We start from the raw sequence: 21,275 nt of genomic DNA, 5'->3' as shown, positions 1-21,275 counted from the left end.
CATAAGCTCTAGAAATTACATGTAAACAATAACTGTGTCACCTTGTGAGGCCGTTATGGAGGACCAAAAGTGGACAACCCATTTTTCTCAAAAATCTGCTAGAACGAAAACAGAAGTAGTGTATACTGCGTATTTGACCTCGTTTTTTAGGAGGAGGAGCATGATCATCATCGAGGATCATATCGGTAACCCCGACGAGGATCACAAAACGGGGTGTGTCTGAGGCGTAGTGACGTCGTGGATCGATGGACAAATCGATCATAAGGTGGGGATTAGGGCTGAATGAGTATTATTACTCGAAGATAATATATAGTACAACAAAAGGGGACAGAAGGCGAACGACGATGGAGACAACGCGCGCTTAAGTGAATATACATGTACATGTATATCTCCGCCCAAAGCTCTTCTGAATCAGCAAGAAAAGAGCAAATGAGTAAGAAAAGAGCAATAAATGAGCAAGTGAGCAAGAAAAAAACAATGAATGAGCAAATGAGCAAGAAATGAACAAGAAATGAGCAAGAGAAGATCAAGAAAAGAGCAAGGAAAGAGCAAGGAAGAGCAACCAAGAGGAAATCATGAGCAGCAGCATATAGATTAATCGATTTTAACTGTTTCTTACCAATCGGAGACTAACCGTCAAAGACTCAACATGAATTTTTTTTCTGCAGTCAAACCTCATGCTTGTCTGGCACTGTGACAAGAGCTTTGGGCGGAGATATAACCTTCGGCCTATCGGAGGCATGCAGAAAATGTACACGCTGAAGAGGAATCTATAGTGGAGGAAGTTGATGAGGACAATTCTGAACCAGATTGTAAAAAGCGTAGATTTGAAGATTCGGAAAACTGTTAAACTGAATCTACGCAGGATGAAGACGAAGATTTCGTTGAAGATTATTCGGAATCTGAAACAGAGGTAAAAGATGGGAAATTATCGGATGAAGATGAGTCATTTTGCAGATTCGGAAATAGAAAACTGTGAAACTGCATCTACGCAGACTGAAGATGAATATTTCGAGGAATATTACTCGGAATCCGAAACGGAGGTAGAAGAAGACGAATTATCGGATGAAGATGAGTCTAGTTCTGAATTGGAAGACAATGCTGCCTATCAAGACTGGTTGGAAGACGCCAAAGACGCCACTGAAGAGATGTGGAGTGAGAAATATGAAAAGTACGTCAACGGGTGTATGGGTGAAGATCAAGCCAATGAAAAAGCAAATAGGAAGACTCTTTGGTCAGTCAAGCGAGTTTTTTTTTCAACAACTACAAGGATTTTTTTGTCAAGTTACCTACATTTGAAAGATAATGATATTCATCAAGAAATATAATTGTTCGAAGGAAAAGTTAATAAAGGCATGAAAGTAAACATAGCCCTGAAACAGGATTATGATGCCTAAACACCAAGCAACATTTGAGGGACTGTTCAAGATCTTGAGGAAGACTAGTGATGATTAAAGAAGAAAGACTTTCTCGTAATACAAAATGTACTTAATATTATAGTATAGGTTTTCCCGGCCAATTTCCTAAAATGTTCATTCACTTCTGAATATCGGTCATTAATTTTCGTCTGAATTTGAGAATCACTCTGAACACCCGTTTCATTTCCGCCACCAATAGTTTGTCTGGCTCAAAATGTAAGAGAAAAAACTAAATAATGTCTTGAAAAAGCATTGCATACCTGCTTAAGTAATTACCATGAAATCTTTCGGTTCATTTTAGGTTAATGACATAATTTAGTAATCTGCAATAGTCTTTCAGATTCACATTTGCGGAATTAATAGGAAGTTCAGTGATGACTTGAAAAACCCATTTGGCCGCATATAAACAAGGCATAATATAGCCAAAGCGTTAAGTTTTGCATAATTTGATGCTTTATAAACCGTGAAACCCTTACAACTATGAAACTTTTGGCATCAAAATACTTCATGTTGGGTTAATGATGTAATTCGGTCATCTACAAAGAGCATTTTCAGCTCTGCATTTGAGAATAATAATGCCTAGAAAAAAAGTTGTATTATTACATACATTTGTAATCATTTCCCATCGATTTACAATCTTTGGAATTCAAGTTTTAGACAGTTTGTTTAATTTGGATTAACGACAGAATCTTTCAGCATCACATGGAACATTTCAGTGATACTTTGGAAAAATACTGTGTAAGCATACAACACTGAATATGACCAAAGCGTTACATGTATTTGCTGAATAATTTCCTACTTAATTAACAAAACAACAATAAACTTTAATTATGAAATTTTTTTTGCATCAAAGACTATTTAGTGACGTGTAATTCAGTCATTTACATTAATGAAAACAGTGTGGTAGGCTAGTGCCTTATGGATATAAAATCAGTAATGCCTAAAAAACCAGGTGGTACATGTACATGTAATAAAACATTGCACACAGCTACCCAGTACCGGTATGTCAAAGCATTGTTTTTGCATTATTATCGTTATTATGAAATCCCTTTGGCTATGAGCGTACAATTTTTGACAGTTATTTATCATAAAGTATTCCAAGTTGGTGACAATCTGCATTGAAATCGGAGGGGCCATTGCCGAGATCCTCAAGGGAATGTATTGTCAGAGGCCCCAAAAGAGGATGTTTTGGTATAACATTTCGAACGAAGATTGTGCTTAAACCTGACACTTGATAGCTTGGCAACAGAAAGAATTGAATTCAGCACCCTCGAAATGACAAAGAATAAGCATTTTTTTGTTGCCACCAAAAATCTTGAACGGACTTTTCTAGGCAAGATAGGATTTCTGGCCCACGGTCTATTATTATGCGCGCGCGTCGCCGTGGACATGCGCGTCGGCAAAATTAAAAAAAGTTTTTTTTTTCGATGTAAAATGATGTTCCAAAACCGCCAAACTCACTGGTTTGACTGGAATCCTGCTGCTGCACATTTTTGACGTGTTTTTAGATGGGGTTACGATGGCGTATAAGCTATGTGGCCTCTATGGGCACCACTTTTGGGGCAAGCTCCATACCAGAAACCGGAGACTTTTTATATGGCCTTTTACAGGAGTTGGCTCCGTGGATAACGGGTGATAGGCAGACTAGCCACTGACTACGTGTTTCCATAGAGCTTCGGTTTACTGAGCTGAGGTTGTGCTGCACTACAGTCGGTTTTTATAATAGAAGCATAATGGTCGCAATGTATGGCAGTATCATTTTAGCGCCGTTACTCTTGAGTACAGTAGTCCATGCTACTGTCAATGTGAAAGTAGGCATGCTACACCTGTCGGATTGTAAGGAGCCCCCGGTGTTGATAAGCAAGTACTCCCTTTTGCCGGCGGCTCAGATCGCCTTCGAAACCGTCGCGAAACGCCTGGAAAGGGGTGTGTACAAGAACTTCAGCATGACGCACGTAAGCACTGATGAGTGTTGTACACGCCCAGTACGGTCTAGTGGGGCCCTGGCATCTTCGATGTACCACGATGACGGCGTGGATGCCTTCCTGGGGCCGGCTGTTAGCCCCGATATGGCTGCTGTAGCTGACATGGCCGCCTACTGGAATCTTCCGGTCTTGGCCGGGGCAGCCACTTCCACGCTCCTGGATGACAAGACGCGCTTCCCGACCCTGACTCGCGCGTGTCCGGGCATGGGGCCCATGGTGCAGTTCATGACTGCCGTGCTCCGTCATCTGGGTTTGACCAGCTGTGCCATACTCCGCGGACTGCCAGTAGATGTGTACTACCGCCGCGATCTCCCGGACGCCGTGTTCGCAGGCCTGGAGAGGAATGGAATAATTGTGGTCGAGGTGTACGCAGACCAATTTGATACTTTGGATAAAGCTCTAGAGAAGGTTGCTTCTTTCTCCAAGGGTGAGTACAATACAATGGGCAGGTAACGTAGGAATTTAGCCCGAAGAGATCAAACAACAAATATATGCGTTTTGTGGAATGGGCCTATGCGAAGACATTGATCTTGCAGATGACCCCCCTCCCCCCCAAAAAATAGTGAAAAACAAAACTGCGATAAAAATATGACATGCGGTTCCTAAGCTTTTTGCTGCATGGGCCCGAAAGAGCCGGAACAGGCCTCCCTGTTACTCACTGAGTGATTGATTGACTGACTGATTCACCGTCACTGACAGTGTTTGACGCACTGAGTCACTGACGCATTGACTGAATGATTGACTTGCTGCAACACTTACTAACTCCCTTGCCGACTGACTGACGCACTGGTATAATAGCGTCATAAACTGAGACTTTTGAGTTAAGCTCTACAGTTCACAGGCCTAGTCTTGTTTTCCAAGATACAATATTAAAAAGAAAACAAAAAACAGGAAAAGGTGCATCCTGATGATATTCATCTCCCTAGTTGTTTTTTCCCCTACATGTAGTTATCTTCATCAGTGCCTCCCCGGTACGTGACATCATGGTCCACGCGCATCGTCTGGGTCTCACTCGGGGCTCGCATGTGTTTCTAAACTGGATCCCGTTCGAGCACTCGCCATGGCAGACGAGCTCCCAGGTTAGTTGTTATCATTTCAAACAAAAATGGAAAAAAAAATGTTGCCCGAATCATTATTTGAACCAATAATTGCCTTCCTTGGCAAGTGCCATATTGTAAAAAAAAATTCTAGCTAGTTTAGTGTAGATGTGGGTGTGCGCGTGTAGATGTACATCATAGAGCTATATTAAATTAATTTAATATAGCTTTATGGTGTACATGTATAGAGTGTTCCTATGGCGTAGAAAACACAATACAACAATATACCCCATAAGGAAGTCTTTAGAAATCTATCTGCCCCATAAGGGAAACGCTATGGAGTTAGAAATTTCAATAGGATAAAAATAAAAAAAATAAAAGAAGGGAAACAAATGTCTTCCCACAAGTACGGGCGTATTCAGGCATCATTCAAACCGTGGACTAATCATGCCGGAGAACAAAAAAGAACAATATTGTCTGCGATTCCCAGCATACGTCCGCGATTGACGGTGTGAATATGTCTGTGTTCGTGTTTATTGTGTAAATCGAGGACACACACGTGCAACATCATCGATGAATTGTGGACAGGAACCAAATCGAGAACGACCTCGATTAGAAAAACGTGAACCAAACCAATAAGAGCTGTTGTAAAAAAAAAGAGTACAAAGGAAAAGGGAAGAGAACAACAGAAAATCCTCGATTTACACCAAACAAAGTGTGTGTGTTGTGTTCTGGCACCCCTCAATGAAAAAGGTTTCGCCATGTCGCTGAACAGTCATACGGTTGCGAAGGGCGATTTCTAAAGGCTACGTAACACTTCATTTTGAAAGAAACTACTTGTGCACACACGTCATGTTCACGTTGGCGGGCGAAATCTTTGAAAAAAATAATTTCTCCCGTTTGGAAGACCGTATCTTCATGCAACTTTCAGGATTTACTTTCCTCACAATGATCCAAGTATGTGCTAAAAATCGCTGTGATGTGTTCATTACTTTCGCTGAAATGGGAAAAATAGGCCTGGCTACGTGCATCATTGAAAGTTGTAACACTGGCGTTTGCAATAGCTGTCAATCTTTTCAAGCCTCACGAATTATTAATAAGGTTCCTATCCATTATTGTGGGCAGTAAGAATTTTGAGAAAAGCCTCCTTCACGAGTTATTAATTGATAAATTTCAACCTTTTTGCCGGCTTCCATTGGTCGATACCGAGACCCACACCAAAACAGGCCAAGTGACGCTAATGAATATGCTAATCTACAATACCATATTGTGTGGCTAGTCAACCGTAGCGCCTAAGGCGCTTTGCTGAAGCTGAACAATGCATGTGACTTGGGTCGGCAGAAATCATCGTCGAAATTTTCCATGGAGATCGTTCAAATTGTAGCACTAGCGAATTCGGAATATACTTAGATGATATAAGTGTTCAACTGCTCGTGAAATGACAATTTTGAGAAATTCCTAGAAAAAGATATAAATACAGAGATTTGGGGAAGTTTTCGAACGATTTCTTCCAGACTTGAAGGTCAGCTATACCAGTAACCAGTATTGACGTTTCGGCATCGATGATGGCGATTTTTTTCACTGACATGAAGCTAAAAATTTCTTCTTCCATTATAATTTAACTTTTCAATCATACTGAGCATATTTTCTGAGAAACACAACTTTCAAAAGGCCATGTTTTTTGTGATGCATGGATTTCACTGCTCTGCTATAGCGTCTAAGTACGTGAAAGGATTGTTTGAAGGTATCGACAAATTGACTAGGCCTTTAGACCTTTCTTTGCCAACCCGTAACGGTTAAACGGTTATCGTTTCGGTTAAGGAGAATACACGAGAAAGTGTGAATTCGTAATTTCAGAATTCACGAGGCGCGAAGCGCCGAGTGAATTCGTAAATTAAGAATCCACACTTTTGAGTGTATTCATCGACTCAAACCATTGCGTTAACAGAAATACTGGAAAGCATGTTGCAACCTGACGCCACTTTTTCTTCATATATCGTCTCAATGAAGGTCATTCGTTGCAAAAATGATGATAAGACATGAATCTGGGACTGAGAAACTTGTTTCCAATTTTAGAAATACTTGAAATGACTCTCCATAGACTTTGTACACAAGCGCGGAAGTGGCGTCAGGTTGCAACAGTTTTTTTCCTGGCGTGTTTAGCACGTGTATCGCCACACCTGTACAACCAAGTCATTTTATGTGTATAGGCTCCTTACGACAAAATGGATAGTTCAGACGACGATTTCTTTCTGACTAAAAGCAGGTTCTTTTTGCAGTGACGGCGGAGAATCTTCCAGTGAAGATTCATTGGTGATTTTCGGAAAGCTGTTCACACAGACAGTCCTATTCATGTTCATTGTGGAGAACAATTGTCCGACGTGTTCAAAGTGTGAATTCGTAATTCCGAATCCACACTTTACTAAAGATTCGTAGTTCCGAATCCACACTTTGTGACCAGTGTAAGAGATGCGTAGATCCGAATCCACACTTTTAACAATAGTGTGACGTCACAGCAATGGTTTAAAAATTAAGAATACTTATCATTGTTTCTAATGATATATCGTTGGATTATTGAAAATACAAAATGACCAGCAAAAACTGCAACTCTCTTACATAATGAGGGTTTCAATATGGCAGTCCACGTAAAAATACTAGACTGTAGTAATACCGTGGTATACTCGACTACAAACTAAGGTTTTTCTACAGTACAACCATCAGAATACCATGGTTAGGCACCATGGTCATACCATGGTACCAAAGTTCATGGTATACCGTTGACCAATACCACGGGATGTACCATGGTATTAACGGTACGTTTTATACGGGTACAAGAGAGACGTGTTACACAGCACTCCGTTAATTCCATTTCAACGTCTTTCAGTTCGAAAACAACGATGCGGAGACAGTTGAAGCACTGAAGGCGTTGTTGATGATGCGGTACCATGTTCCTGATACCCCCGTGTACCATGCGTTCCAGCGTGAGTTGAAAGATCGCCAGCTGACCTTATACGGGCGTGAATTAGGCAGTGGGGTATGTGACCTTTCACCTTCGGGACTATATAGTGACCCCTTGGTGGCAGCAGACATTCAGTTTCTTTCCATTTCAAGAAAGCTACGTCTTGGATCTTACACTAGAAAACATATTGCGCATTATATTCACTTATTTCAATTTTACAATCACGACGGCACAGGTATCGTCAATTTCCGGTTTGCCAACAAATATCCATAGCAATCATAGAGCAAATGCCGCAAGTCTGATCCTGTACCAAGCATAAAGCCACGTCACAGCGCCTGCAATAGGCCTGAGACCTAATGACGTCACGCTTTGTTTACATGTGCACTTCCCTATGTGGTAGACGGTCCCTACTTCGTCTGGCGTCCCGACTTCGAGCTCAAAGGAAAGCGCATATGTAAACAAAGCCATTACGTCATTCCACTAGGTCTCATGTCTATTACATTTCATTATTGTGCATTTTTTTCCCAAGGAAAATCTGTTTGCTGCTGCGACCTACGATGCTGTTCTGATTTACGCCGATGTGATCAATGAAATTGTGGCCGAGGGTGGCGACGTAAGGGATGGACGAGTAGTGACAAAGAAAATGTGGGACCGAACATTCCAGGGTATGTATCAAAAGCTGGGTAGACCAGCTAATGTTCGATAGTTCTTATCAGTAGCAGCAGCAGCAGCAGCAGTACAACAATACAACAAAAAATTCAGCTATTTAAGATGACAAGCTTATTTGATTTTTAAAGTTTGAAAATAATATACACGTACTGTCCTGTGATTTTGCCTACAATTTGGTGACAGGTGTAACCGGCGCAGTTCGCATCAGCGCCAATGGGGATCGCCTCGGGGTGTGTGACCTAGTACTGGATATGACGGACACCAAGAAGGGAACGTTCGATGTGAGTTTGAAGTCTTTAGTAAAAAAAAAGGAAGATTATATTTTAAAGTAAGAATCATCTTTATGGTATCAAGGAATCATCATCAAGACATATATCCGGGATAGGTTATGGAGAAAGTTTGTATAATGAGCCTGTCATTTTCTTCTTGCCTGGAACAAGTTGCCTGTGCGTTGCCTCGTATGACTCGTCACACGGTCCCAGTTCCTCATGCATCCTCTATCTTCCGAGGAATCCCAGATGAATAAGACAAATCCTCTCCAAATGTTGAATAAATACAATTTAATTAAGCATAAAGATATTTTTTTAATAATGACCAGACTTTTTTTCTCCTGGTAGGTTATTGGTACGTTCGATGAGGCCACTGGAGCCATCATAGTTCATGAGCCCATCAAATGCCTTGGAGGAAAGGCACCCACGGGCTAACTAACTGACCAAACACCAACAACTTGGGCCTCTTGAATAATCATGTACATAATTAGTGATCACGTGACCGTCAAGTTGCGAACAAGCGAGTGTCTTCAAGATTTGAATATTTATCACGCTGTGTGGATGGAAGACACTTATTTCTCGTAGTGTTTTCCCTTCAATTAAACTTATCCCAACCAAAGCAAATACTTGATGAACTTATGAACATAGGTTTGAGCCACAGATCTTGCGATCCATAGTTCATTCCTGTGGCAGCTCGACGAAAGCCATTCTTTGAAATGCTTTAATGTACACCCATTACTGAGCGACGTCATTGTTATTTTCTTATGAATAAACATCAAACTAGCTGAATAATCATGATCCATTGACGATGTGTGCTGCAGATAAAAACACCGCTTCCGGCGTCACTGATTCGCGTCAAAATTTTGAATGCACAATTTTTTAAAAACCTGGCAGCCATAATTAGAATTTAGTTTAGAACCAGTCATAATTATGCGCACTATTACAGTTTTGTGCACGATAGGCCCAGTTGGAAGGACAAAGGCTTTTAAACAACCGTTGAGATACAAACCATTACGACATACTTGGCTTTTCTTGCATGTATTAAACTTTAATTTTCTGAATTTGGTGAAGGTTATGTTTTTTTTCAGTTTTGCATATTTTCGGTTTTGCATATAATTGGTTCTCTGATAGGTCTACTGAGAACAGCACTAAATTAGTAATAAGTTCTGGATGTTTTAAGAAATTTGGGTCTTAGTTTAATAATACAGTCTGTTACAAATGCTTATCGGCGATAATTTCAGCAGATTACACGCACGCTTTTCAGCCATTTATATAATGAGAATAGACCTTATGCGCGGCGGCCATCTTGAAGGGCATCTTTTGTTATTATAATTCAGTAACAACGCACAAAGTTTCACTCATGCATATCTCAGCCAAACAGAGGCATTGCCCTCTAAGATGGCTGCTGACGCATAAGGTCTATGCTCACCGAGCGTGGCAGCCAAATAGGCCGTGTCCGAAACGGGCTTCCAGAGCTACGGCTACGTCTATTACGTTCAGCGCGCCCCAGCGTATTTTCAACGGAAGCAGACCTAGACCTAGCTCTAGCAGCTGATTAGGATGCAGCCTCATACAAGCAACCTGTCGGCTGGTTCCTTAGGCCGAATGAAAAAAAACACATGTTTCTCGTCCGGGTGTTTGAAAAAAAAGGAGGAAGCGGGGCTTTTTATTTTTTTCAAGATTGCCGCCATTTTAAAATTTCCTGCAACCGTTGGTGTTTCCACTGTTCAAAGACACTTTTAAAATGAAAGACAAGGTGGACAAGAGAACTGATCATATTTACAGTGTCATTTAGAGTTGTATTGGTCTACAATGAACAGTTTTAGATGCATTTGCTTTAACCGTGGACTTTTTCGGTGTTTTTTTACTGCATTTTCAAAAATAAAAAATAATTTAAACAAATCCAGGTGGCCTCCAAAAAGGAAGCGGGCGGGGACGAGAAACCTTTTTTTTTTTTTTTTTTTACTTCGCCTTATCTCTCTTTTATATTGTGGACTTTGACATTTTTTTTCACCATGGAGGGGTTTATTGTATACGGTGTTTTTCATTTTGCTTCAGACGGTGTACATTGTACATTTGAGAATATATCAGATCTGTCGCTTATGGGCTCCGTGCGCCAACAAAAGAGTATGCTTTTTTACCACTTTTGAGAGCCCCGTGGACGGGACACGCAGAGAGGGCGTACTGTACTGTACTGTACTGTTCGCACGCGAAGTACGCACGACTTCTGAATGAGCCAAAGCTACATGTATAGGCCTATTCCTATTAGCCACAGTGTCTTCGCGTGACGTGAGCGTCAGCCCGGTTCATACTTCACGCGAAAGCGAAAGCGAAGCGAAATTCGTGACTTCAACAATACATTCGAAGCGCGTCCATCCATTGTTGACGACATGAATTTCGCTTCGCACAAGCTTTCGCGTGAAGTATGAACCAGGCTTATAGTCCAGCGGATATGTGAAAAAATTGTGCACTTTTGCATAAAAGCGTGAAACTTGGCACAGATGTTTATATTCATGCGAGAAAATGTTTTAGATGTGGAGCCATCGCAAATTTACCCTTTTAGGGGCGTGGCATCCATTTAAAAAAAGGGGGGCGGGACTTGTCGTGCCCGCAGTAAAAATGGTTTTTCCCACTTGCTACAAAAGCAGGAAACTTCACAAAGACATAATTATATAGATTATTAGTGTTTTCCAGATTCGGAGCCACCACAAAAGTACCTTTTTAGGGGCGTGGCAGCCATAACAAGAAAAGGGGGGGTTTAATTTTTATGCCCACTTTGGAAAACATTGTGCCCATATTTCATTAACGAATAAAACGTCCCACAGACGTTTATATTCATGAGAAAAAAAATTCCAGATGTGGAGCCATCTCGAACACACCCTTTTAGGGGCGTGGCAACCATATAGGGGAAAAAAAGGGGGGCGGGGTTTTCATTATGCCCACCCTGGAAATATTGTTCCCACACTCATAGAGAAATGGAACTTTCCACAAACATTGACATTCATGAGAAAACAAATTCCAGATGTGGAGCCATCTCGAACACACCCTTTTAGGGGCGTGGCAACCATATAAGGAAATAAAGGGGGGGCGGGGTTTTCATTATGCCCACCCTGGAAATATTGTTCCCACATTCATAGAGAAATGGAACTTTCCACAGACATTGACATTCATGAGAAAAACAATTCCAGATGTGGAGCCATCGTGACCACACCCTTTTAGGGGCGTGGCAGCCATATTGAAAAAAAGGGGGGCGGGGTTCTCATTATGCCCAACATGGGAAAAAAATGTGCCCACTTCTCATAAAAGAATAAAGCTAATTCCCACAGATATTAATATTCAAGAGAAAAAAAAAGTCACACGTGAAGCCATCGTAAACACACCCTTTTAGGGGCGTGGCAGCCATAGTAAAATGGGGGGGGGGGGGTAGTCATGATGCCCCTATAAAAGAAAGTTCTTATGTAGAGCCACAGCAAACTCATCCTTTTAGAGGTGTGAGGGGCCTACTCACTGTGCCCACAATTGCAATTTTTATATTTTGTTGTTGATTTCTTATAATGTTGATTGGCCCATAACCTATATTATTTGGTAATACAATGACTTACCCCAAAGAGCATGGGTAAGTACCGGTAGGCTAACCCGTGTTATATTGTTCAATGTGTGTACTTGCACCTATATTATCATGCACATCTAAATTCCAGAGTGATTTCATAATTACAAATACACAGCACACAATGGCAGCCCTAAACTCTAACATTTAACATTAAAGGGCCATGGAAATCTTTTTTTTACAGGGGGGGGGGGGGAGTGTAAAATCCCCCTACCCCTTACCCGTTCCGCCGCATTGACAGCAGATTGGGTAACAACACGATGTACTCGCCTCACAAAAAGGTGGACACGTCCACTATGACTTCACATTCAATGAATCTGTGTACCCCCACCACACAATACCTCTGTTCTCTTAAAAATGGTATATCAAGCTCTTATGAGTGATTTTTTTTACCCAGACCAAATCCATTAAAAAAAATTATACGTTATACAGGTGCGACACTGCATATGCCTTTTGGTCTGTCAGAAAAAAAGGCAGGGGAAACAATGTATTTGAAGAAGTAACACTAGTCTTTCCAGGACTAACTGAGGTACCCCAGTTTATACCCCTAATTCAGATATTGATGCAGTTGAAAGGTTATCAATAATTCTACAGACAAAAGAACCAGTAACTGGGTTAATATGGATGAGGCAAGAATGCATAGTGTAAGAAAACAAAGGGTTTGTCAACAGTAAATTCCAACTATAAAGGCGGCCCTACTCCAACACATTAAACAGCTATCTGAGGTGGATTTTATTATATGAAACGCGGTCAAAATTTTCCATGTTGTGCATATTGAGTACCCCCCCTTTTAAAAATGGATGCCGCACCTCTAAAAGGGTAGGTTTGTGATGGCCTCACATTAAAAAAAAAATTTTTTATGAATGTATTGTCCGAGTGGAATTTAATCCATTTATGAAAGGTAGGCACAACTTTCTTTTATAGGGGCATCATGACTTACCCCCCCCATTTTATTATGGCTGCCACGCCCCTAAAAGGGTGTGTTTACAATGGCTCCACGTGTGATTTTTATCTCGTGAGTATTAATGTCTGTGGAAATTAGCTTCATTCGTTTATGAGATGTGGGCACATTTTCCCCATGTTGGGCATAATGAGAACCCCGCCCCCCTTTTTTCAATATGGCTGCCACGCCCCTGAAAGGGTGTGTTCGCAATGGCTCTACATCTGGAATTGTTTTTATCATGAATGTCAATGTCTGTGAAAAGTTCCTTTTCTCTATGAATTTTGGAACAATATTTCCAGGGTGGGCATAATGAAAACCCCGCCCCCCCCTTTTTCTGATATGGTTGCCACGCCCCTAAAAGGGTGTGTTCGAGATGGCTCCACATCTGGAATTTGTTTTCTCATGAATGTCAATGTTTGTGGAAAGTTCCATTTCTCTATGAGTGTGGGAACAATATTTCCAGGGTGGGCATAATGAAAACCCCGCCCCCCTTTTTTTCCTATATGGTTGCCACGCCCCTAATAGGGTGTGTTCGAGATGGCTCCACATCTGGAATTTTTTTTCTCATGAATATAAACGTCTGTGGGATGTTTTATTCGTTCATGAAATATGGGCACAATGTTTTCCAAAGTGGGCATAATAATTAAACCCCCCCCTTTTCTTTAATGGCTGCCACGCCCCTAAAAAGGTACTTTTGTGGTGGCTCCGAATCTGGAAAACACTAATAATCTATATAATTATGTCTTTGTGAAGTTTCCTGCTTTTGTAACAAGTGGGAAAAACCATTTTTACTGCGGGCACGACAAGTCCCACCCCCCTTTTTTTAAATGGATGCCACGCCCCTAAAAGGGTAAATTTGCGATGGCTCCACATCTAAAACATTTTCTCGCATGAATATAAACATCTGTGCCAAGTTTCACGCTTTTATGCAAAAGTGCACAATTCATCGATATTTTGTCACATATCCGCTGGACTATTAAGCCCGGTTCATACTTAACGCGAAAGCGAAAGCGAAGCGAAATTCGTGACGTCAACAATACATTCGAAGCGCGTCCACCATTGTTGACGACATGAATTTCGCTTCGCACATGCTTTCGCGTGAAGTATGAACCGAGGCGTCACCAGGGCGCGAATACGTTCGCATTTAACTTGCGATGGTCTCCCAGACAAATAGCTTTGGATGATTTGGAAAAACGCAGTGGATGGACCGGGAACCAGTCTAGGTCTACCCCAACTCTCCTTTACTGGTAGTCTAGTTCCCTGTCTCCATTGTCCGTCGGACTTCAAATATAGGGGTTTTTTTTGGGGGGGGGGACAGTGTACTTTTCTGGCAGTTGAAGGCCAACCTCGTTTCCATGGGTACGATCTTGCTGCGCCATGTTGTTTCCCATCATGCCTTGCGTGATCTTAACCTTAGCGAAGGAACGCGCATGGAGTTGAGGCAGGTTGAAGGGGTACATGTGCACGGAGCCCATAGCCATATGGTGGAGATTTACTGACGTTTCATGTTATATTGGGGTAAAACGTGTATATTTAGGAATATAAAATGAATTAACAAGCAAGATTATATTATATTTTCCAATTGCAGCATATTAGTATGAATAACCTATTATTCAAGGTACGTGAACTCGCTTGACCTTTACTTCCGGGTCAACCAGAATGTCAAAGTAAGGTGAATTTGAAATATAGACAGAAGCCTCAAAATCAAAACGAACCGAATTTCTTCAAAACGATTTACGGAATTAAGATAAAACCTGGAATGAACTTGAACCCCCGTCCGAAGAAGTTTAACAAAAATCTGACGTTATTATGATGCCATCAGGTATCAAATTACAAGCAATTTAAGGGCCAAATTAAAGAAATAGTTTCAGCTATATCTTTAGAACTTTTAAGAGTATCGTGTTCGTTTTTCGTGAGGTTGTAAATGATGCCTCGGGCAACAATTCTTATTCCTGGTCACAAAACCGCTTGACCTTCACTTTCCGTGTGACCGGAAGTGCAATAAAAATTGAATATAACTGGAGAGCGGAAGCTTTTTTTCTATAAGCAATATTATGGAAGTGTTTAGAAAGGAATAAAGGACACAAATACATCATTATGACGTCATCATCTGAAAGGACGCCCACTAGCGGTACGTCAAATAGTTTCCATTTTTTAATTTAAAAACCATCCGTCCAAATTTAACCAAATTTCCCCTTGTAATTTTTTTTATTATCATCTTCATCTAACTTTGCAAGGTTTCAAAATGATAACGGCATCAGACCAGAAGTTACAGTAGGGAGAATTTGCAAAAGATCAGTTTTATTTCAAATTTAATTCTATCGTTCAAATAATGATATCTGTTACAATGTTGACCTTTGGATCCTTAATGCTTTGACGTCATCCAACCGGAAGTTAGGTGTTATTTATACATACACTTATATTTTCCATATTTTCATACGTTATTTTAACTTCATAATGAACATGTATCCTCTCCGAACTAAATCAGTATTCACCATGGGCGTCGCCAGGATTTTTTATAGAGGGGGGCAAAAAAAAATTTTGCCAAAAAATGCTTGTATTTCTCAACACATTCTCGATTTATCAGTTTTAGAGGGGGGCAGGGACATTTTGCCCCCCCCCCCCAACTCATTAAATTTACACCACTTTGTCTTCGCGCCTCTTTTTCTTTTCCTTTTTTTCTTTTCTTTTTCCTTCCTTTTTTATTTTTTTATTTTTTTTGCTTTTCCGGGGGGGGGGGCCCCCCTTGCCCCCTCCTCGCGACGCCCATGGTATTCACGTTCCCCTTTTGGGCTAGCTGATGACGTCAACAAACCAGAAATAACTTAAACGTGCACATAAAATGTGTACTGAAATTTGATGCATTTTTGTTTTAAACAAAAAATTGGTTGTACTGGAAAGGTTAAATTTTCGTGATCCTTTGTTCTGACATAAAATAATTGATCATTCATAACTTAAACTGCGCAGTGTTTAATGAAATAGTTGTCTGCTCGACCACTCTGCGTTTGTAACTCAACAAACGCCCACCTCTAGTTGTTTTCTTCTCTCTATGAGAGTTAGTCTGGGCACTGTTCGAGGAAGTGGGGCCAGGTCTGGATCTCTGGGTACAGCGTGTCGCCGGGGCAAGCCGTGGGGCCGCTCTCCCGTACATCACGGTGTCCTCGCAGCAGGTACTGCTCGGTCAGGTGACCGGACTCCACACCGCATACTAGTAGCTGCTTGAGAACCCGGAGTACGCCGTCGGTGGGCTGGCGAAATGAAGATTAAAAAGTCGGGAAACAAGAATGAATTTCAACCATAACTGATAAGTCAGTTCGGCAATCCAACTGCGAGTGGGCACATAAAGATGACATTTACCGTCCCCCATGAGAATAAACAAGGGCAATTAAGTTCATATCTGTTAGAATGGTTACACCATATGTTCCGACGTACACCTATGTTCCGACTGCATATATTCCTATTCCTAACTCTAACCCTAACCCCAACCGGGAGTAACACAATCTTATGTGCGGGTTGTCGGAACATAGGGGTGTCGGAACATAGAGCAGTCACCGTTAGAATAAGTATAAACTTCGAATAATTTGGACAGAAACATGTTTTATAAAATTAATTATTCTTGAAGTTGGAGAGAACTATGTTTCCATTTTTTCTCTCCAGATTACATGAAACAAATTGCAGATCGCAGATTCGGCTAACTCTTATCCTTACAGACACTATTCCAATCTGCATGCACACTTCAAATCTCAAATTTGCTTACCAAAAATGGAAGGCGTCAGTAAAGCTAGGTTCATGTCTCACTGCCAAAAGCAAGTCAACTTAGTAAGTCAAGTCTGATTGCCACAGTTCTGGATTTTTCTTGATACAAAATACCTTCGAATCTTCTAGCTCATCAAGTGATACAGTATGGTACTAGTTCCGAACAGTATTGCAATTCAGTTTGTTTTCCATTTTACCTCATTTCCGCGGTACAATAATAGTAAATTTACACAAATCCGAAATCCATGGTAGTTACGAATCCGTTACGAATCTTCAGTTTACTTTAGATTCGTTACGAATCTGCAGCAAAAGTGGACATAATCTGCACGTTATAACAATAGTTTAATGAATATCCATGTAAAGGATATCATGGGTGTAAAATTATGAATTTGATAATAGTTAAAATTCTGAATGGTCATATTACCAGTTTGTTGGTGTAGTCTCCGATGATCGTGATGCCCACGGAGTTTTGGTTGAAGAACGTGGAACCAGCGTGGGCACCTACGGTGTCCCAGCCGCGCCCTATGTAGACCCTCTCGTCCCCACCAATCACAAGGTTGTAACCGATATCATCCCATCCTGGAAATGACACCAATCAGACACCATTATTATGCAAAACGTATGTTATGTTAACCCACAGTTTGTAGTCATATAGGTTGTCCCACAAGATAGTATTCAAAATCGTGTCGAATATGTTGCTGAGTAGAAATAATTGGTCTTCCAAATGCTTTTTAGTTGGTTTCAGTAGGATGTTTTGTTCAAAAGATACAGGATTCACAACACGGTACTTGAAAGACCACTTGGGTCACTTTTTTATTTGTCAAGTTTACAGATGGAAGCCTTGAATAACGTAACTTTTGAGCAAAGGAAATAAACCGTTTGTTTGTTTCTCTAACTGCACTTTCTCACTTTCAAGGAAAATGGCCCAAACCGATTTTCAACCCTTGAGTTCGATGAAGCATGGTGTTTTGTTCCAATGCATCTTTTTGAATGGAAGAAAGTTTGTATGGTAGATTGGTTATCTGACTTTAAGAGGTAATTTGAAAATATTCCAAACCCCACATGCAATATACCTTTATTAACTGGTTTTCGACTGTTATGGTTCTGTTTGTGGGACAACCTGTACATGAATTATAATAGCATGAAACAAACTTGAAACACATTTCATGGGGGGGGGGGGGGGTTGTGCGGCCTAGTGATTAGGGTTTGTGACTCATGATCAGAGGCCTGGGGTTTAAATCCAGCTGTTGTGTTCCTGGGCAAGCCACTTCACCCCCACTTGCCTCTCTCAACACAGGAGTGTATAAATGGGTAGCGGCAATATAATAGTTGGGGAGAAGCCTGCGACGGACTGGCATCCCATCCAGGGGAAGTTGAAATTATTCTCTATCGTTTCATGCCAGGGAAACAGGAGATAAACGCCTGCCCAATGGGCCTTGTATATTGGCTCGTGACAGACTTTTCACAGAGGTGCATTAGTTTAATACGCCTACTTTTTTCGCGCGTTAAGCACAAATCAGTAGAGAGCAGCCACAGGCAAAAATCTAAACTGTTTAAAATTAAAAGTTTGGTTTATTTAATGTATTCTGCTAAGTATTTTTTTTCTTAGGGCCTCCATGGGAAAAGTCCCCCGTCAGTTATTACCGTGTCCATCCATGTGATAATTCTGCATGTTCCGGACCTCTTGTGCGCAGTCGTCCGGCGTGGTGCACTCCGAGCCGGCCGTGTGATGCACCACGGCGAAGCCCAGGGGGTTGACCATGTCAACGCGAGCCTTAGGGTCCCTGGCGTTCCATTCGTCCCTGGTGACGTAGGTTACATCACTGCATGCGGAGCCTAGACATGCATGGGGGAAGAAGGGTCGTGTCACAACGCTGGCGATAATGGCAATGACATTCACGCCAGTAACATTATAACGCCCACCTCACTTTTACACGCACCAAACACCTACAGGGCCAATTTCAGTAGTATATACTACTACAGGGGTGGGGTGCTGTACTCCCTTCCCGGCCGTGTGCCCTAACCTCAGAATTTGAGGAAGGCAAAAATAAGCCTTTTTGTTATTAGGCCAAAAAAAAAAGTCTCCAGTTTCTGGTATGGAGCTTGTCCAAAAAGTGGTGCGGCGACGCGGCTTTTTTTTTTTATCCGACTTTTTTGCTTCAAATGTCGGCTGATGACTGCAAAATTAATGGTGCCCGACTAAACTTAATGCAATATATGGGAGTCCAGAGAGGCCACATAAAGCTTATTCTCGATCATAACCCCATCTAAAAACACGTTCAAATTGCGCAGCAGCAGAATTCCAGTCAAAAAAAACAGTGAGTTTGGCGGTTTTGAGACATCATCTTTCATTGAAAAAAAACTTTTTCATTTTGCCGACGCGCATGGCTACGGCAACGCGCGCGCATACCAGAAACCGGAGACTTTTTTTTGGCCTTAGGCACGCACGGGTTGCCGCGCAGCGAAAAATTCAAGTTCGGCGGTACGCGGAGTGAAAACTGAATTTCCCCATACGTAGTGAACACAAAGCAGAATTACCATTCGTGTATATAAATAATTAATTAGCCATAATTCCAAAATCCTTTGACCTATAGTCATGAAATTTCTTGGGTATATTCATGGTAAGTTGTCTCATGCATGTACAGAGTTTCATAATTTGTTGTCACTCGATGGCCGAGATAATAGGGGGGGGGGGCGGAATTCGTGTGAGATGGTCAAAATAACCCAGTCCTTTTAGGGTAAATATGACATTTCCCATGTTTTTTCTGCAAAACCCATAAATACGTTAATAATGATATTTATTATAATGGAGAAACTCACAATATATGCTCACTTGCCTTAACAATTTTAAAGGTGAAATTTTAGGTGAAAATGACCCATGAACTTTGACCTCAGGTCAAGGTCACTAAAGGTCAATGGAAAAAATGGCAACAGCAATTTTCTTGCTCTCAGGACTAATAAGAATGCATTTATAATGATTGCCATGAATTAACATGAAATTTCCACGGGAACCCAAATCTATACATTGCCCCCCCCCTACTAGCATTGACAGCCCCCTTCTCAGAATGACACCCCAAGAGTACCCACTGCATAGTGGATCCCAATTAATGTGCCGCGCCTCTGGCTAGTCTTCTCCAATTCTATAATCTAATCTTTAATCACCCAGCGTCAAAAAGTATAGGCAGTGCATATGCCATATTTAAGCATCTTTCAAGGGGCAGAATTCACTCCTGTACTTTTCCCAATACGACCGCGACGCACTGTTTCCGCGTTGACTCTCAAAGTCTTTTGGGCATGGTTGATGGGTTGATCGAACTATGGGTCCTAGCTCTATGATAAAACGCAGGCTATCGATGGCCTTAAATGAAAGTCTTTCCCTCGCACACAAGGGTGCTTGAAAAACCGACGGTGATATATGAATTATTTATGACGAGAATTACAAAACCCTCTGCCCGATGGACTAAACTTTGAAAATTAGTTCATATGATGTTTTCATTGTATACATATCAAATCTGCAAAAAATCTTTCATGAGACAGCCGAAATCTTTGGAGCGGTAGCTTCATCCCATCCGAATGTATAAAATAATTACGAAAACAATGGCAGTCTTCGGTCTACAATTCTCTGTTCCATATGTTTCCTTGAAGTTTAGTTCTCTGCGACTTCACGTGAATTCATGCAATAAAGAAGAAAACTTACCACCATTGGCGACATTAATGATGACACACAGACATAATAATATGCATATGGCCAGACAGGTTTTAATTCTCATGATGCAGGAATGAGCTCAACAACATGAGCGAGTTGGCAAAAAGCTCAATTATGACTTAGCTTTGAAATGAAAAACAAATGAACCCTCAATGTTTGACAGACTCACAAACCGGGGGATGCACCCTCAGAGCTTAAAAGCCCCACAGAACTAACGCGTAATCAGCGTTTATATCATCTCAAACTTATTTCACACACCGTCCCGTTCCCGTACGTTTTTAGGGCGTGTGTCTTTTACGTCCACCATTTGTCCCCAATATCAGCTATCAGTAATACCATAAAACCGCTTATTATCATGATAAGCGCCAGCCTTATACAGTAGCATATGGAACTTTCTCATAATACTATATATTAATAACTGCAAGGACAGCCTTATGTGTTTGTAATACTGAAATGCAATATCACAGCCGAATTCATCACACCGTCATTTGCCTCTATTACGTATAAATGGACCGCTATAGCTCTATGAGAAGTGTATCATACACTGGTACAGCCACCTGTTGTTATGTCATTATTTTTTATAATAAACGTGGATTCAGTCGAGGAACCAAACACGACATTTAGAATCTTCTGCAGTGTCGGCATCAGGCTTAGGGTCGCTGCGTCCTGGAACAGCCCAATTGGGCTACAAAAAGGAAATTTGAACGAAATGATGTTAATCTGAAAGGACATTCAAAAGTAGGATATAGACATCCACACGACCATCATTTAAAAACTGGGCGTTTTGTGTTATTCCTGTATATGCGTGCGAGAACGACTTTCGGGGTCACATTTCAGGACATAGTGCCCCTTTAATAATAAGAAGACTGCCCGGCTTGTTGCTATTTCAGTAGAGGGCGCTCTCTGGTTAAATAAAGTCAGAGGAG

At 41.3% G+C, this 21,275-nt stretch overlaps 2 protein-coding genes across 3 annotated transcripts; one reads left to right on the top strand and one right to left on the bottom strand.

Moving 5' to 3' along the window:
* The first annotated feature begins 3,097 nt into the window (after positions 1-3,097).
* LOC119730985 (atrial natriuretic peptide receptor 3-like) lies at positions 3,098-9,761 on the top strand. Of its 2 annotated transcripts, XM_038204065.1 has the most exons (6): positions 3,098-3,830; positions 4,352-4,482; positions 7,325-7,474; positions 7,929-8,064; positions 8,252-8,349; positions 8,686-9,761. In XM_038204065.1, the coding sequence occupies exons 1-6, from the start codon at positions 3,152-3,154 to the stop codon at positions 8,770-8,772; spliced, it is 1,281 nt and encodes a 426-aa protein (XP_038059993.1). In that variant the 5' UTR covers positions 3,098-3,151; the 3' UTR covers positions 8,773-9,761. The 2 variants fall into 2 exon arrangements, with proteins under 2 accessions (XP_038059993.1, XP_038059994.1); XM_038204066.1 differs by lacking the exon at positions 7,325-7,474.
* Positions 9,762-15,636: 5,875 nt separating this feature from the next.
* On the bottom strand, positions 15,637-20,538 carry LOC119730434 (peptidoglycan recognition protein 1-like). Its single transcript, XM_038203323.1, has 4 exons — positions 20,341-20,538; positions 18,288-18,479; positions 17,068-17,222; positions 15,637-16,135 (listed from the first exon to the last, which is right to left on the bottom strand). Exons 1-4 carry the CDS (start codon positions 20,411-20,413, stop codon positions 15,944-15,946), a joined length of 612 nt encoding a protein of 203 aa, XP_038059251.1. The 5' UTR covers positions 20,414-20,538; the 3' UTR covers positions 15,637-15,943.
* Positions 20,539-21,275: the final 737 nt, after the last annotated feature.

The sequence above is a fragment of the Patiria miniata genome, unplaced genomic scaffold, assembly GCF_015706575.1.
Source record: "Patiria miniata isolate m_02_andy unplaced genomic scaffold, ASM1570657v1 HiC_scaffold_22, whole genome shotgun sequence".
In the NCBI taxonomy this organism is placed as follows: domain Eukaryota; kingdom Metazoa; phylum Echinodermata; class Asteroidea; order Valvatida; family Asterinidae; genus Patiria; species Patiria miniata.
The sequence above is the reverse complement of the archived record's forward strand: the minus strand, read 5'-3'. Positions and strand labels throughout refer to the sequence as shown.